The 18,147-nt window shown below is 48.2% G+C and overlaps 1 protein-coding gene and 1 non-coding gene across 8 annotated transcripts in view; one reads left to right on the forward strand and one right to left on the reverse strand.

The window, feature by feature from the left end:
• CUX1 (cut like homeobox 1) overlaps positions 1-18,147 on the reverse strand; it is a 352,615-nt gene that overhangs the window by 140,952 nt on the left and 193,516 nt on the right. For all 7 annotated transcript variants that reach the window (XM_045075003.1, XM_045075002.1, XM_004761600.3 and 4 more), the window contains exon 5: positions 2,282-2,419. In XM_045075003.1, the coding sequence (XP_044930938.1) occupies positions 2,282-2,419 (138 nt within the window). The remainder of the gene's footprint in view (positions 1-2,281; positions 2,420-18,147) is intronic.
• Positions 7,658-7,763, forward strand: LOC123390732. Its single transcript, XR_006605302.1, has one exon. It is a non-coding gene; the product is annotated as a U6 spliceosomal RNA (small nuclear RNA).

Consider the following 18,147-nt stretch of genomic DNA (forward strand, 5'->3'; position numbering starts at 1 on the left):
CGGACCCAAGTAGACACCACAGGTCAGCTCCGAAAACACACGCACGCTCTGTAAGTCCAGGTCCATGTGACTGTGTCACTGTGGAGCATTTCTGCCTCTCACAACTGGTGGGAATTATCTGTGTTGCCCGTGGACCTCAGTGCTCACTCCGGCGGGGTTTCTCAGAGTGACACAGCCATGCTCCCCCCAGGGGAGGCCGGGGCACCAGCCGGGGGGCTCCCACTCTGTCTGACGGCATCTCTTTGCCATCCCCACCCCGCCCGGGCTGCTTGCTGGCCAGCCGAGACTAAGCCGGGGCTGGCTCGTCCTGGAGCCTCTGGTCCTCCTCCTGCAGGCCGGCCTGGGTCCGGGACATTCCCCGGGCGGGGGGTGCCAGCTGGAGCCCCTCCCTGTGAGCCCGTGAAGGGGGAGGAGACTGGCCGCACAGAGAGAACCGCAGTGCTCTGCTCTATAGGCGTGCCTGGGCGCCAATGTGCTCAGCTTTAAATGGCGGGGAAAGTTCTAGCACATGATAAAGAGGCCCCTTCTGCTCTAACTTTGCATCCATCTACACTACGGCTGTGACGTAAACACATGTCATGTGCACCCCACCTTTCCAAGTCAAAACCATCATGTACTGGGAAGAAAGGAGCGGAAATCGTCATTTTGTAAAGATATTAATAAATAAGGAACGGTGAGAATTTCTAGAAAAAACAGCCATGGGCAGTAAGATCCTCTGATATTTACTGAGTGCCAGGAAAAGTGCGCTAAAGAGCCCCCCAGCATCTCAAGAAAGCCCACCGCAATCCTTAGTGGTTACGATGTGAGGCCTCCCACCCAAGAAAGAGAGGATTTTCACGAAGTGAGGTCCCTCAATCACTTGTTTAAGGTCTCAGAGCTAAAAAGTGGCCCTGGAGGGTCTCAAACAGGTCTGTCTGCCTCCGGAGCCTTGTTCTGAAGTCTGGGGACTAGGGTATCTCACTGAAAAAAGCCCATCAGATGGGGCCTTTGGGGAGGACATCCCATACGGTAACGGTTCTCGCGGGGCCGCTGGCCCTGGGGGAGCCAAGCGAGCCCGGTCGCCGAGGGAGACCATACAGGACCCAGGGCCCACCTGCACCTCCTCCAACAACAACAAAAAAATCCATCCATAAAAAACAGGACTAGCGGGTCTGTCAAAATGAGACGTCAGAGGTCACGGGAGGGAGAAAGGCAGCCCCCTCCTCCTGAGCAGTGCTGCTAGGAAGCCGGATGCGTGCATTCCCGGGTTCTCTCTCACCTGGAGTGTGGGGGGAAGGCGGCCCCTTCTCTAACCTAGATCCCAGCCCGCTGTGTCCAGTGCCTCACTGTGAAGCAGGACAAAGCTGTCCCGACGCACCCCAAAGACTTACTGGTCCCTGTGGAGCCAGAGTGAGGTGTACTCCCCCCGATACAGGGGAAAAGGGGTCCTCAGGACGCCTCTCGAAGCCTGTCTCCAATGGTCTCAAAGCCAAGGATACTTTAAAGATCTAAGTGATTGTTCTCCAGTGCACGGAACAGATTGGAGAAAGGGCTGCTCCCCCAAAGTCACCCAAAAGGCCAGCAGCCCCTGGCTCCCAGCTCCTTCCTCGCCCACATGCCTAAACCAGAACACACGGGTGACGTTTTAGGTGGCGCTGGCAGAACGACTGGCAGCGGCTGCGACATGGGGCTGCGCTCTGTCCCCGCGACAGGCAAGCCTGCAGGCTCCCGCACACGGTGACCACATCTGGATTCAAGATGCCGCAGAGACCCCTCTGTTCTTCCCCGACAGGAAGAGCTGGGCGACCTCTGCCCTCCCGGCCTCGGTGGGTCGCCGGCTGGGCAGCCGGGCCAGTTCTCTTTCATTCAACTCGGAAGGACTAGGGGATGTGGAGCAGCGGCCATTATCAAAGGACTTACAGGCTCCGGCCCTGTGATCACGAGCTGGCTCTCTGACAGGTGTCGCCCACAGGCAGCCCATCAGCCTTCTGAAAGGCTGACCCCATCCCACGATGATCTAGGAAGAACTGCAAAGACTCCTGGGCAGGCCCGTCCTGGGGCTGCAAGAGCAGGTGTCGTCACCGTGCTCGGGAGAAGTTTTGCTTCTAAACGGCTTCGCGTTATTACTCTTATCATCTCTCTCTAACGAATCTGATTTGGGTCCCACCCTGACTTCCTGACGTGGAATCCAGTTAGAGCTCGTCCGGAGAGCGTGGGGAGGCAGCTAGAGGCAGAGGGGAACAGCAACAACAAACAAGGTGAAGACAAGAGAAAGTAAAGCACAGAACCGTCTGGCACCCACCTTGATTTTTCACTTCGGCAAATTCCTTGTTGTACTCTTCCAGAGTTTCCCGAAGTTTCTGGTTCTCTGTTTCAATGTCGTGCAGACGCTGCACTTTGAGCTGGAGCTGCTGCCCGAGGTCCAGGGCAGGCACGGGATCTACGGGACAGGACAATGCACGTCACCCAACTCCGGGCACAGACCAGCCACGTTCATGGCCCGGAGCAGGCCAATGGCAGGGCCCAGGAGGTCAGCCTCCCCTGGCTCCCCCGAGGCTTCTCTGGCCCCTGCAGAGCCCCAGGTGACAGGCCAGGGATGCTTCTCTGCAGCCTACAAAGGATGGGCACGCAGCCCCAGCCTCCAGGGCCACAGTTTGTGGTTGTGGTGTGGCAGTGGCCACGGGTGCACTGGGATCTGCCCACAGCTCTGGCATGGTGCAACACTCGGAGGATTTCTGGGTCCTCGAGCTGATGGACAGGAAGGGGACACACGTGGCAGAGGCAAGGGGAGGCATCAGAAGCCTCAAGTCTCCTATAATGCTTGGGAGGCTGGAAGTACCACTGATGCCCTGACAGTGTCTTGCTGTCACGGACACCCTGAAGGACGTTTTCTCACTGGAGCTTCCCCACCATCCCAGGGCGTGTTGTGTTCCTGTCTCACAGGTGGGACTAAAGCTCCTGGGAGCACAGTGGCTTGGCCAGGGTTTCCCGGCTCCGTGGCGGGCCGCCCAGCTGCAGGGGCGAGACTCCCCGGGTCACAGTGCGGATGCGGGAAACCGCACCTGCACGGGTCGCATGACGTCCCGCGGGCCAACTCGGTGTGTGATCTGCGATCAGACGGACCTACACAAAACTGGATTCTCCCCTCAAATTCCAGACTGCAGAACGGAACTTGCAATACTGACTCTTGGCCTTTTGACTCTATTGCTAACTCAGCGCGCGGTGGGGAGATGCTGATGCTCTTCATTCTCTCCTCCGCTGCCAGAAAGGTGCGTCTCTGGTCCACCTGCTGGGCACCGGGCGAGTGCCTCCCCTAGAATTCTCGGCCGGTCCGCGTGGAATAACCCAGTCCGCTGGGCTTAGAGGAGATTACTGGAGATATTTCTGGTATGGACGCCAGTCTCACTTGTGAGGTGGCTGCGAAGATTTAGTCTCTGCGGCAGGAATGCTAAACACCGGGCCCCGAGCATCAACAAGGGCATATATTCAAGAGCGCACTTGATTTTCAAATACCAGAGTCATTAATTTTTCAGACCACCCTCGGTTCCTGGAAGCGAGGGGAGATGTCCCATGCCTGAGTCGGCCAGTCCGCCAGGAGCCAGGAGCCCTGCGAGATGCCAGCGTCTCCGCAGAGTTTACAAAGACGCCGGCCCTGGGGAATGTCCAGTGCAGTGGCGGACCTGCTTGCGGGGCTTTAACACAGCACTGGCTGTCATGCGACCCCTGGGGCCGGAGGGGGGCATTTATCCCGGGTGTCTACACAGTTTATGACTATGTCACTTTCTCATTTGTGGCTCTGCATTATTATTTTAATCAGCATTAAAATATTTACATTAAATTAGATTTCAAAAGCTATTCTGGGGAGACGGGTCCTTATAAGTAGGGGGTAGTGGTAACCCAGAGGCAGAATTCCTCAGAACATTCCAGGTGCTGTGTTTTTTGTCCTTTTTTTTTTTTCTTTCATTTCACGCTTCTCCAGGGTACTTTCCTACCTCCCCACCTCCAACACCTGCCTTTTTCACCCTTCTGTCTCCCAGTGGTCCCACGCGGGTCAAAAGGCCTGAAGGACAGAGACAGTCCGCCCAAGGGCCCTCTTCATCTAGAACACCCATCTGAACTTGACACTGAGGTCAGGGAAGGATTGAGAAGAACCACTGCACTTGGATAAAATTCTATTAACGTTTGCGCATGGAGGCTTTCCAGACAGCTGCCCGTACAAATTATATTTTTAAAGAGCTAAGCAAGTATCCTGCCCTCTCCGTCCCAAAAATTTCTGGCGACAACTTTTCTAGTCCATTCCTTTTAAAAGGCCAGGACCCACTGTGTCTGCTTCGAATAAAAAATAGCTTCCCTCGTTCGATTCAGCCAGGAACTCAGTGACATATAAAAAATAACATGCACATTATCAAGTGAATGGGAACTAGACCTTTAGACAAAATTTCAAAGCATTACATTGTAAATGAAAATTCTGGCAATCTCATAATTATTCATTAGGCATGTATATTTAATTTAACACTATTAAAGGTTAATGCCTAAGTAGCAAAACTGGTCACAGAATAAAGAATGAACTCAATGTTCAAACATCTCTATGTATTAAACTTCAAACTTTACTACGGTACAGTTGAACGACTAGACGCCTCCAGCATTTGAATATTGTTTTGGATTATGTAAAAGGCATTGCTGAAGTCGCTCTTAGGCTTAATTTTTATTACTTGTATTAAAGGAACAGCTAATTACCACATGACAATATAATGACTCTAGCATTTTGGGCTGGAGACCAAAACAATGAATCTCGGCGTGCCGAACCCCAACCTGTATGTTAATCCAGGGGAAATCATGGCTTTTTGTCTCATTAATGATTCCCAGGGCCATTAAACCCCACACAAGTATTGTTGGGTCTCATTCTGAATGTCACAAGCCTCCGACCTCGGCAGCTCAATTAGGGAATTGCCTGGTGGAGGCCAGAGAACACACCAAATCCTGCAAACCCGTCTCCTTGCCTCTTCCAGTTCAACGGGCTTGAGCGTTGGTTCCATCCGCCCAACGTGACAAACTTGCAAAGTGTTTTACAATCATCTGATAGTTAATTCCTAAAACGCTCTTTGAGGCATTATGGAGCTCATTATGCAACACAGGACCCAGAACATAATTACAACAAACAACAACAATGCCATCACCTGTATTTACCCAGCACCTTCTCCTAAGTACATGTAACATGACCTCATTAATTCCAGCCGGCACAGTCAGAGGTCGGGGGAGGGGGCGCTGGCACAGGGACTGGGGGGGCGGGGGGGAGAAGTCGGAGGCAAACAGGCGCACACAATTCTAATTAGGATTTCTGCTTCCTGAACCAGCAGCCAACTAAATTATACTGTCTCTTCAAGCACTAATTTAACAAGTATTTCCTACGCATCTCTCTGCTCCGGGCAAGGCCAGGGTAAGGCGCTGGGACGAACGTGCGGCAGCATCAGCTGGGACCAGCCTCCCGGGAGAGACACAGCAAGTTCACAAATGACCAAAGGGAAAGCAAAGCGGGCGACACTGACGAGATGAGCTGGAGACCACTCCCGGATGGAGACCATGGGGGCAATCGGGCCTGGTGGGAGACGCAGCAAGTGGCCACGGAAGCGCCAGGCAGGACCAGGAGAACACTTCAGTCTGACTGCTGGCGCCCATGTACGTTTCATGACGTCAGGACCGTTCTAGGTGCTGGGTGGGGGGCATGGCAATAAGAAGACAAAACCCTTGCTCTCAAAGGCCTGACATTCTACTGAAATGAAGGAAGTGGACAAAAAGCAAAACTAAACAAAACAAAATACTTTCAAGCACTGCCAAGCAGGACTATGAGAGGAAACAGGGTGTGGGAACGGGGAATGGGTCCTGGAGACAGATGGACAGGGAGGGCTTCCTGGAAGAGGTGGCGCTGAGATTAAGAGGCAGGTGCCAAAGATGAGAGACTCTGAAGCCTCTTGGCAAAGAGAAGAGCAGTGCAAAGGCCCGGAGGCGGATGTGAATGTGGCATATTCCAGGCACAGAGAGAAGCCAGCAAGGCTGCGGTGAAAGGAAGAAGGACCGCAAGGGACACATCGTCAGTGACTGAGGCCTGTGTTTAGGTAGCTAAAGAAGAATACAAACAAAGTTAAGGAGAGAAAGAGAAGACATAAAGAAGAATCAAATAGAATTCTGGATCTGAAAATACCAATTACTGCTGACACGGTAAGTAGCGCATCAGTCTCATTAAAAATACAACGTCTGAATCAAGTTTGTATTCAGTTCTACTCCTGATGGGAAAACCCGTCAGCAGAGGACGCTGGTAAGGTAAGCCTCTGGCCTACAAGAAGAAAACTGCAGCACTCAGGACCAAAGAAAGGCTTGTTGGTTTGGTGGCAAAGTATTTAAGAGTTTTAGGCTTAAAGACGAGTTATGCAATTTTCTTTTGAAAAGTTAAATGTTCCACATTAGCTGCCCTGTTCTCTGATGGCAGATGGCTATCAGTAGTACGCTACCTTGCAGACATTTTTGAAAAAACAAACACATGATCTAGTTGATGTTCTAATACTGGGCAAAAAATCACTTCTTGAAAGAAGCTCATGCTATAGTGATAGCATTTCAAAAGCAGGTATTTGGAAACATTCCCATCATCATCTAAATGTACAGGCAAAAACAACGTCCTCTACGAAAATGTCTCAGCTACAAAAATGACTGCAAAAAATAGGATAATCGGGGGGGTGGGGTGGGGGGAGATAAGTTAATAAAAACAGAACTAGAAATGACAAGAGATAATGGGATTAGTTGATGACGATGTCAACAGCTATTATAAGCCTGCTCAAGGATTTAAAGAAAAATATAAACACAATGAGGAGAGAAATGGAAGCTACAAAGAAGAAGCAAATGGAATTCTGGAGCTTGAAATACAATGTCAGAAATGGAAAAAAAATAATTCCCTCAACTGGCTTAACACCAGATTAGACACTGCAAAAGAATAAAGATCAGTGAATTCACAGACCCAATCATAGAAACTGTCTGAATAGGAAGAATGTTACTAAAGCCTCGGCAACCTACGGAATGGTACCAGGAGGTCTAATGCTGGTCCTGAAGAGGGGCAAGGAGTTGATCTGAAGAAACAGGGGAGAAATATTCCAAATTTGGTAAGGGTTATAAACACGAAACTCCAAGAAACTCAACAAATTACAAATAGGCTAAACACAGAACACCAATAAACTTCAACAAATTGCTGAAAAGAAGAATAAAAAGGCAATCTTAAAAGCCAGAGAAGAGAAGGCTTGTTCTGTGCAGGGGAAGAAAAATAAGACTAACTAGGGACCTCCTGTCAAAAATAAAGCAGGCCAGTTCTGAGAGACAGAGAGAGAGAGAAACAAACAAATAAATCCAAAATTGCCAATGTACAGTTTTATACCCAAGAAAAATGTCTTTCAAAAAAATGAGGTTGAGTTTTGTTTTTTTCCCCCTCAGATGAATGAATGGTCAGCATGCCCACACTGTAAGAAATGTTAAGGGAGATGATATAGACTGAAAGAAAATGGTGCCGGACAGAAACCTGGATGTGCACAAAAGAATAAACAACACCAGAAATGGTAAATATATAAAAATAAAATGCTATTTTTCTCATTTTTAATTTCCCAAGAAGATCATTGACTATTTAAAAGCAAAAATAGTAGCGCTTGCTTTGGCAGCACGTATACTAAAACTGGAACAGTACACGGAAGATTAGCTTGGCCGTGCACAAGGATGACATGCAAATTTGAGAGGCATTCCATATTTTTCTAAGGTGAAAGAAGAAAGCAAAAATAGTAACAATGTACTGTACCATTAGAACATATCTAGGAATAAAATGAATAACGATACACAAAGGACTAGAGAGAGAAAATAAGTGTATTGGAAGATTCTTCCATTGTATGAGAAGTAGTATAATATTATTTGAAGGTACAGTGTAATAAATTAAAGATGGTGATTGTGAACGCTAAGTAATCACTGAAAAAATAATACAAAGAGTTACAGATAACAAGACAATTGGGGAGGTAAAATAAGATCATAAAAAATAATCAAATGAAGCAGGAAAAAAATAACCCAAACCAGGTAACACAAGTAGGAAACAAACAGTAAGTTAGTTGGCAGACTTAAACCCAACTTTATCCATAATTATACTCAATGTAAAAGACCTAACGTTCCACTTAAAAAGAAGATTGTCAGATTGGACAATGAAGGAAAGCATAGCTGTTTATAAGAAATGCAACTTAAGTATAGTAACAAAAAACAGGTTAATAGTAAAAGCATAGAAAAAAGATCAAACATGAAAACATTAATCAAAAGAAAGCTTGTGTGACTAAGTTCAAATCAGACAAAGGAAACTTTAGTAGGACATGAAATATTACTAGGGATAAAGAAAATCATTGTATAAACTTAACAGAAATTGTATGATGCATTTCCTGCAACCACAACAGAATAAATCAATGACGTAACTTCCCTACCCCAAGAAGAGTGAATAAAACCCAAAGTAAGTAGAAGTTGGTAAACAGTAAAAACAAAGAGTAATAAAACTTAAATCAGAGGGGGAAAAGAGAAAAAGTAAGGCAAGCAAAAGCTAGGTCTTAATAAAAAAAAAATCATTAAAATTGACTAGCCTCCAGCCAGAATGATCAAGAAGAAAAAAGAGAGAATCCACAAGTTCTAAGATCGGAAATGACAAAGAAAGTATCACTACACATCCTACAGATACTTGAAAGATAACAAAATATTATGAACAAAACTATACCAGTAAACCGGATAACTTACATGAAATGGATCGTTCCCTGAAAAATTACCAAAACTGACGCAAGAAGAAATAAAACATCTTAATAGTCTTTTATTTTATTTATTTATTTTTGAAAAAGATTTTATTTATTTATTTGACAGACAGAGATCACAAGTAGGCAGAGAAGCAGGCAGAGAGAGAGAGAGAGAGAGAGGAAGCAGGTTCCCCACTGAGCAGAGAGCCCGATGCAGGGTTTGATCCCAGGACCCTGGGACCATGACCCGAGCCGAAGGCAGAGGCTTTAACCCACTGAGCCACCCAGGTGCCCCATTTATAGTCTTTTAAATGTTAAAGTTAAATTTATAATTAAAAATTTTGTACCAAAGAAAACCTCAAGCCCAGATGCCTTCACTGGTGAACTAGAGAAGTTTTAGAGAAGAACAATATATATCTTACACCATAACAGAGATGGTGTAATATAATACTGGTGTCACGGATAGATATCTTACACCAACTCTTTCAGCAAACAGAGAAAGAGGAGGCAGCACTTCTCAACTCATTTTGTAAAACCACAGTCCTATATTCCTGATGAACGTAAATGTGGAAGCTCTTCATGAAATATTAGCAAATCGAATCCAGCATATTCTAAAAACCACAACACATCATAACCAAGATTTATCCTAGGAAGACGAGGCTGGATTAACATCACACCATCAACCACGTAACTTCACCGTATGAAGAGCATAAAGGTAAAAAATTGTATGATCACCTCAACAGATGCAGAAAAAATCTGAGAGAACTCAGTATCTATTCATGACAAAAACTCCTGGCAAAGTAGGAATAGAAGGGCATTTTCTCAACCCCATAAAGAGTTTCTATTAAAACCCCACAGCTAACATCATACTTAATGGTGAAAGACTGAATGATTTTCCCTAAAGGTGGGATCAGTGCAAGATGTTTGCTTTCTGTACTTCTATTCATGGTCACACCTGAGGTCCAAGCCAGCGCAAGAAAAAAAAAAAAAAAGAAGTATTTGACATTACAGATTGGAAAAAATACAGAACCCATCAATAACACTACCAAACAATTTGATCTGGTATTTATGAACATTCCACCCAACATCTAAGAAGTACACAACCACTTTGAGTGCACAAGGAACATGCAAGATAGAGGATCCCAAGGAATTTACCAAAAAGCTTTCAGAAATAATGGGTAAGTGTGAAAAGGCCACAAATATAGTATTATTATATAAAAATTAAGTGCATTTCTATATAAAAGTGACAAATGGAAAAGAAAATTATAAAGAAAATACTATTTACTACGGCATCCAAAAACATGACCTACTTGGGGTTATGCTGGATGAAATATGTGCCAGGCTTGTATGCTGAGAACTATAAAATATTCCTGAGGGAAATTACAAAAGACTTAAATAAAAACACCATGTTTGAAAGGAAAGATTTGGTAGTCTTAAATTGTCCATTGTCCTCAGATTATCTATAGAGGAACCCTGATTAAAATTCTAGGACACAATGTGTGAAAAGACGACCAGGGATACCTAGGTGGCCTCTGCCTTCGGCTCAGGTCATGAACCCGGGGTCCATGGATTGAGTCCCACATCAGGCCCCTCACCTGGTGGGGAGTCTGTTTCTCCCTCTGCCTGCCACTCCCCCTACTTATGGGCACACATGCCCACATGTGTGCTCTCTCGCTTGCTCTCTCTCTCTGACAATAAATAAATAAATAAACAAAATCTTACGAAGACCAAAGATAAAGAACTTCTATTACCTGATTAACACTGACTGTAAAGCTCTAGTAACCAAGACAGGGTGACATTAACATAAGGACAGACACACAGAACAATGAAATAAAATAGATGGTCCTTTACTATATATATATATATATATATATATATATATATATACAGATAGATGCATATATGTCTGTCTATATACATAGATTATATACACAAAAGAGAATCTAGACAACATCTCACACACATATTGTCCATTAATTTTCAATGAAACTTGACCTTAATTTCAAACCACACGTAGAAACTAACTCAAAATGTATTATCGGCCTAGAGGTAAAATATAAAAATTATATAACTTCACTGAAAACCACAAGAAAAAAAACATAGAGCCTAGTCAATAATTTCTTAGAACATAAAAAAAAAAAAAGAAACCCAGACCATAATAATCAGAGTAACTTGGGCTTTATTAAAATAAAACCTTATCCTCATATGAGGAGAAAATATTTGCAATGCATATATTTGACAAAGGACCTGTGTCTAGAATATATAAATTATTTGCAACTCTGTAATATGACGATCCATTTTTTTAATGGGCAAAAGATTTTAAACCCTTTAAAAGCGAAGATCTAAGAATGACCAAAAGGCGCATGAAAAAATAGCATCATCTGTCATCAGGAAAATGCAAATTAAAATCACAACAATATAGGCTATACTCTCCGTGGAATGTCTAGCAGTGAAAAGACTGACAACACCAATGGATGGAGAGGACATGGAGGAACCGGAACGCCCACTGGTTTCCTGCTGGGGGTTAAGATAACACAACTGCTTTGAAAGAACACAGCTTGGCAGTTTCTTGCACCTGTAACTGCATGCCTGCCCTGTGTCTCAGCAATTCCAGTCCTAGGTAGTTACGTATGTATTTGTACTTACGTATTTATAAGATTTTGATCATTTATGAGAGAGAGACAGAGTGAGCATGAGCAGGGAGAGAGGCAGAGGAAGAGGGAGTGGACTCCAGACTCCCCACTTAGCAGGGAGCCCGATGTGGGGCTCGATCCCAGACTCCAGGAGTACGACTTGAGCCAAAGGTAGATGCTTAGGTGAAGGAGCCACAAAGGCGCCCCTAGTCTTAGGTATTTAAAAAGTATGCCCACACAACAGCTGCTGATGAATGCTTATAGAGAGTTACTCACAGCAGCCCTCACGCCGGAAACCATACGGGTGTCCATCAGCAGGTGCATGGACAGCAGGTGGATGGACTACCCACACGGTGGGACACCATTCCACACCGCAAAAGGAGAGGACTATGACGACAGAGGTGGATCCCCAACACAGCACTTTGAGGCGAAGAAGTCAGACACAAACGAGAACATGCCAAGGTCTCCATTTATGTGGAACAGCCAGAAATAGTGAAACTGATTGAAACCGACAGAAAGCAGATCGGTGGTTGCTGGGGTCTGGGATCAGGAGGGAACTTTGGAGGCGATGGGAAGGTTCCATGTCTTGACTGGGAGGGTGGGCACGCTATCAAGCTGTACACTTGAGATTGGTGCGTTTTACTGTCTGCAAATCATGCCTCTACTAAGTTGACTTTAAAATATGGTATTTTGGGGAGAGCACAAAGTTTTTTGCACTGCTGAGAAAATATAAATTTGAAGTCGTTTTTATTCTTCATCACATCTTTTAATTCCATTTTCACCTTATGATTTATAATGTATTTGCTACATTCCTCTAATTAACAAATGTCTGTCATTTAAAAAAGTGAATGCATAAGCATAGGCAAGGGGTATGATGTCAAGATTCGGGGGACGCGAACAAAAGTAGTTTGGAGACCACTGACTTAGACCCATCCAGCTGCCGTGCACAGGACGGCCGGGAGACGGGACAGGAAAGGTTGAGAGCCCAGTGGGGCGAGAGGGTATGGTGGCTCGGATGAGGTTGGTGGTGGCATCTGGAAGGTAACACACAGGAAGTTACTTAGGGAGAGAATGTAAAAGCAGAAAAGAAAAAGGCTCGGCAGAGACTGGGAACTGCCCACATTAGGAGCCCAGCAAGGAAGAGGCAGTTGTGGTGTCGGGGAAGGAGTGTAGCATGTGGGGGGCGGTGTGTGTGTGGGGGGAAGGTCAGCAGGCATAACTGACTCTGGAGTTTTGCTCTCATGGGGAGTAGAGAGCTGGCCAGTGGCTGGCAGATGTCACCCTCCTCTGATCCCATATACTTTCTCAGTGAGGTCTGAGGTGTGCGGAGATCAGGGTGGAAACAAGGTATGAAACAGAACACGGATGGGGAAGAGGGGCTAGTCTGTGTTCTTTAAACTTGAAGTGAACTGACATCCTCTGGTCTTCTCGTTTTGGATTCTCAGTGTCACTGTAAAGGGAGTGCTGGCACGCTCTGAAAAAACTCAATATGGGGGGGGGGTACGTTCTAGAAGGAGGACGCCTCTGGCCTTCATGGAGCACGGTCGAGGCTGGGAAGCAGGGCTTCTGATTCGTGGGGGCCCCCCCGGTGCGCTGGGGAGGGTGTGGACAGGCTCTGGTGAGCTGCCTCTCCAGAGACACCACGAGGACTGGCAAGAACCATCTCGCCAAAACCAAGCCCACGTCTGCACAGAGAGGGCTGCGGGCAGCAGGGTTGTCCCCCACCATTGGGGGGGAGGGGGGTGAGTGCCATCCCGGCGATGACATCACAGCGCAGCAGACGCTCCTTTGCGCCGGGGCACTCTAGGCTAATGTAATCATACGATTACATAATTAACCCAGCTGTCTCATTAAGAAAATCAACTGGAATTCAGGGCATAATTAGTCATACAGCAATTAGCATGCTGATGAGCAACTGATGAAAAGCTGTCTAGCTATCAAGTGTGCCAGGACCACCCCGGTTACGGCAAAGGGGGGAAGAGGCGACACACCTCCCCGCGCGAGCGAGCCCAGGATCCCCAAGGCCCGGCTGGTGAGTCCCCGCACTGTGTCGAGGGGCTGGGAAGCTGATCGGCAGGGAGAGCCCAGAGGAGGAGAGGTGGCACGCGGACGTGGCCGTCGGCGCTCAGAAACCCATCTTGTCACGTCTGCCTTTCTTTAACATGCAGCGATGCCTTGGCCAGCAAACCTTCGGTGCACAAAATGAAGATGCTCATCGGGCCCCAAATCTGCGTAAAGCTGGGCAAGAGCAGTAGAGAAGTATCTCCCTGTCTGGTTTACGATGACCCCAGGGCTGGGCAGAGTGTGACTGTCCCTTGGCCTCTGGTCCCCAGGCTGCTTCGGGACCAGCTCTGCGCCAGCGGAGAGACAGGAGGGCATCTGCAACCCGCAGCCTTCATGGCTTGGTCCTGGTTCCTCTTCTGCCCATCAGGGTGCTGGCTGGTGCTTGATTCTCGCGTGTGAATGAAAATGCTTTAGGAAGGTAAACTGCATATGTGCAAAGGGGATCCCGAGGTTACAGAGTTCTCTCTGGAGGGGCCTGGGCACCGGCTTGGCTGCCAACACCAGGCGATCTGGAAAACACGGACTGGAGCAGCCTCGCAGGATCAGGCAGGAGAGGCCACATCCCTACAGTCTTAAAAAATGCCACCAAGGAGTGCGTCCTTTTTAATGCTGGTATGAGAAGCAAGGGCTGTTTCTAACTAGATCCTCAGATACCGTTTCTTTTTTTCCAAAGTCTTGCCATCGGGATCCTTGGTCAGGGGCAGGCGGGGAAGGAGGAAAGATGGATGTCACGGTATTTTCCAATTTTAAATGATGGTGTGTCCTCCCTCGAACCTGGCGTGTCGGGCACAAAGGCCCAGACGATTATTGTCTTCTTACGGAGGCGCATTAAAAAGCAGTTCTCAAAAACGGTGACGTTCTACTTTATTTCTGGATCCTCAAACGCTAGGCGGCCGGGGATATTTACCAGGGCAGGTTTTCCCGAATGCAAATTACAGCCTCCCAGAGGAGCACCTGGGAGCAGGGGCATTTTCGAGAGGGTTCTGAAAACCGAGGGGCCTCTCTTTGCCCACTCTCCTTCAAGACTTCTGCAGACCAACACCTCGGCTCACACCTGCAGGCCAGTTACTCCATGGAAATCAAGGGAGGGCAGGCACTCGTGAAACATGGAGTTCTAGCAGTGTTTCATGAGCCAATGAATATTTTATATCGCTGGTAATGTGCTTCCTCAGATTTAAATCTTAAAATAAACCCTTCCAGGCACTGCCTTTGTGTTTGAAGGGTTTGTGTCTGTAGGACCTAAACCACATCTTAGCAAGGAGTGACAGATGATTCTCTGTTGGGGGTTGAGGGGGGGCGGCGCGGACAGAGGCACGGCGGCGACGGGAACTTGCAGACAGAGGTTCTTATGGTGAATCTAGTCTCCAGTGCGGAAAGCCTCTGGGCCCCCCGTGTACAGGCGGGAGCTGACCCCCTGGTCTCGTCTCTCCGTTTTCTAAACTTCAAAAAGACCCTGTTGCCAAGATGTTTCTGAGACGGAGAAGTCACAGTTGTGTTTTACACAAATTGGTGCCTTACAAACACTCCACCGCCTAGTGCTTCAATTCTGAGCTGTTTTCTATTAATAAGGGCAATTCAGAGATGAAGATGTGATTGTTCTGATTTCTGCTTTCCCCCCGACTATAGAGATAAATACATGCTCATTGTGGGGGGGAAAATAATCTGAAAAGTACCAAGAAGCAAGAGCAAGTCACCCATGCCAGGTTGATTCCGGGCAGATCACGCACACCGTAACTCTGGCTCAAGATACGGCACCAGTCCAGCTCTGCAAGAGCCTTCTGGAGAGGTCGTTCTAGAATATTTCCAGCTATGGGCGAGGATCACACTTTAAGAGCGGAACCATTTATTTTTCTTTCCACTGCAGTCAGGGATGGAGGCTGCCTGTTTAGCCTGTTTAATTGTGGAAGTATTTTCTCAAAGAATGGGCAGTCTCCCATCAGGCAGAAAGGAACCAGCCAGAGGCAGGCGAGGGTCAAGGCTCCATCCCGTTTGTGCCTTACGTGCTCTAGGGCTTGGCACAAAACGCACCGCCAGGAAGTGCTGGCCGAGGGAATGTGTTTTAGGACTTCAGAAACAGCACGCCTCAAACCTTCTCTCGCACACTCAGGGTCACTGCTGTTGATGGATATTCAGTGAACTTGGCTCTCACCCACAAACACATGCCCACCCACAAACACATGCCCACCCATGCAGGGGGACGCTGGCCTCCTGAGTGAACCGGCCGCGGAGGGACTCCCCCTCTGGGGGCGCCTCGCCCAGGTCTCCTTACCAAGTCCTGTTGTTGGCAGATGGCTGTAACGTCTTCATGAGCTCAGCTCATTTGTAATAAATACAAATCTCAATCAGAGGTGTATTAAAAGAAAAAAAAAAACCGTAAATACGTCCAAGTTGAAGCTACCCCTATAGGCTGACCGTGAAGAGTATGATATAAAACACGTCTGTGATGAAACTGACAGATGAAGCCATCTTGACAAACGTAGTAAAATCCTGACTTATTTATGAATCGAAAGGTAAAACCGCTCTCATTGACAATAAAGGCAAAGACCACTTTCAATTAGAACAATGATTAGAGACGATACTAGCAGTCGGGAAGAGAGGCTCATCCTGCCAACTGTCTATTGGTCTTCCCTTTAAGACTGACTGACTGATTTTAGAGAGAAAGGGGGTAGGGGGACAGAGGGAGAGAGAGAGAATCGCGAGCAGACTGTCCGCTGAGCGTGGAACCCGATGCCGATCTCACGACCCTGACATCATGACTGGAGCCAAAATCAAGAGCTGGACGACGCCTAACCGACCGAGCCCCCAGCTGCCCCTGCTGGTCTTCCTTTTCATTAATAAGCCAGAGGAAACCATGTATAAGCAAGCCCCGACACCCCACCGCGTTCTGGTGAGGGCTGGCCCCGTCACCTTCCTCAATCATCCCCCTACCTCCTTCGTGCAGGCAAAATCCATGCATTTGCCTCTAATTTTACTCCCGCCACCCGAAACCAAGTGACCTCATCTCTCCCTCCCCATGTCCCCTTGGGCACCTTTCCGATCTGTTGTCCCAACTGCAATCAGGAGTGTCATTTCCCTGCTCACAAGCCGTCCCCAGTTTCTGCCTGTGAGATGAAGCCCAGAGTCCGTCCCATCCCCGACCAGGCTCCTGCCTGCCTCCCCGGCGAGGTGACCACGAGGGCGTGCACCCCTTACTGGGGCCTGTGAGCCGCGGCCCCTTGACTGGGGACAGTGTTTCTGTTTAGATGACATGGTCCTTGGCCCCTCTTGTCACTGCCCAGGGCGGCTGCCTGGGACCCTGCCCCGCCCTCACCGAGCTCCACTCCAGGCCTGGTGGGCGTTACCTCCCAAATACTTGTCATACCTACACTTTAATTGCTATGTGTGTGGTTGCTTTTAATGCCCACATTCCCCAGCCCTCCGAAGTCCATGGAAACAAGAAGCCATCTGGCTGATTCACTCCTGACTCCACCCCTGGGGCTCAGCGTGGTTCCTGCGACCCAGGGAAGGGACAGCTTCCGAGGCGCTCACCAACTCACCCCAGGGAGGGAGGCGTCGCAGCAGTGCGGAAAGAGGGCGTGTTTTGGCCAAAGTTAGCAGGGTATTTCCGATAAAAAGCATCTTAAGATGCCCTCAAAATGGAACACGGAATGAAGAACAGTCTGAAGGCAAATGAGGAAGGTGCTAAATTTGGGGAGAGTCTTACCTATTTCAACTGTTTGGGGGACTCATCAGGACAATTATGTATCTAAACGTTTATTCAGTGTCTTGAAGACGAAGGTGCTTGGGCGAAGAGAAGGGCCATCGCTTGGGATTTGGGGCGTGGAAGATGTAAAACGGAAGAGCCACAGGCCCAGTGTTTCTTCTCCCCCCAGAGTGGCCCCGGGAGCCACTGTCAGCCTCGGGAGCGTGGTCTGCTGCGAACAACGGCAGACTGCACGGGCTCAGCAAGAAATGGTGTGTCTTTCGCTGACTCATTCGACCAATGTTTATGGAGTTTCCGCGACGCGGCAGGCACTGGGGGAGACGGTAGGAAAATGACGAGGGACAAGACCCCATCCCCGTCTCCCTGCTGGGCCAGAAAGGAAAAACAGCGGAGTGCCAGGAGTTGTAACGGGGGCAAACGCAGGGTGCCGGATGGGCGTGTGTGTGTGTGTGCGTGTGAGTGAGAAGGGCTAAGCCAGACCTGGGAGGTCCCGTAGGAGGGTCTCAGGTTCATCTGGAGGAATAAGGTATCCGCTGTGATGGGGCCTGGCCTGCCTGTGGGGTGAAGGATAAGCCATTCCTACAAGCCTGGAGACTCACTTTGAGAGGCGGTAGACACGAGGGGGTGGCCTGAACTATGAAGCGGAGAGCAGAAGCGGGGGTGGAGAGAAGTGGATGGAATCGAGAACATTCTGGAGGCAGAATGGCCAGGACGTGGTGACGCCGTGCTCTCGTGTGAGCAGCTGGGTTGAAGGCGGTGCTGGTTGCTGAGAGACGCAGAGCGAGGAGCTGGTTTCCTCCGGACACACTGGGTGGTTTCAGGGCGCCCGTCAGTCATTCGGGGGGCATGCCCAGGAGCTACCGGCTACGTAAGCAGACACTCAGAGGACTCAGAACTGAGCTGGGATGGAGCTCTAAGAGCCACTAGAGTGCCCCTAGGTGAGTTCTGTTGCTGAGGACTCCCGGGTGGCTCTGGGATGGCA

The sequence above is a fragment of the Mustela putorius genome, unplaced genomic scaffold (assembly GCF_011764305.1).
Source record: "Mustela putorius furo isolate JIRA1106 unplaced genomic scaffold, ASM1176430v1.1 tig00000139_pilon_pilon_pilon, whole genome shotgun sequence".
In the NCBI taxonomy this organism is placed as follows: domain Eukaryota; kingdom Metazoa; phylum Chordata; class Mammalia; order Carnivora; family Mustelidae; genus Mustela; species Mustela putorius.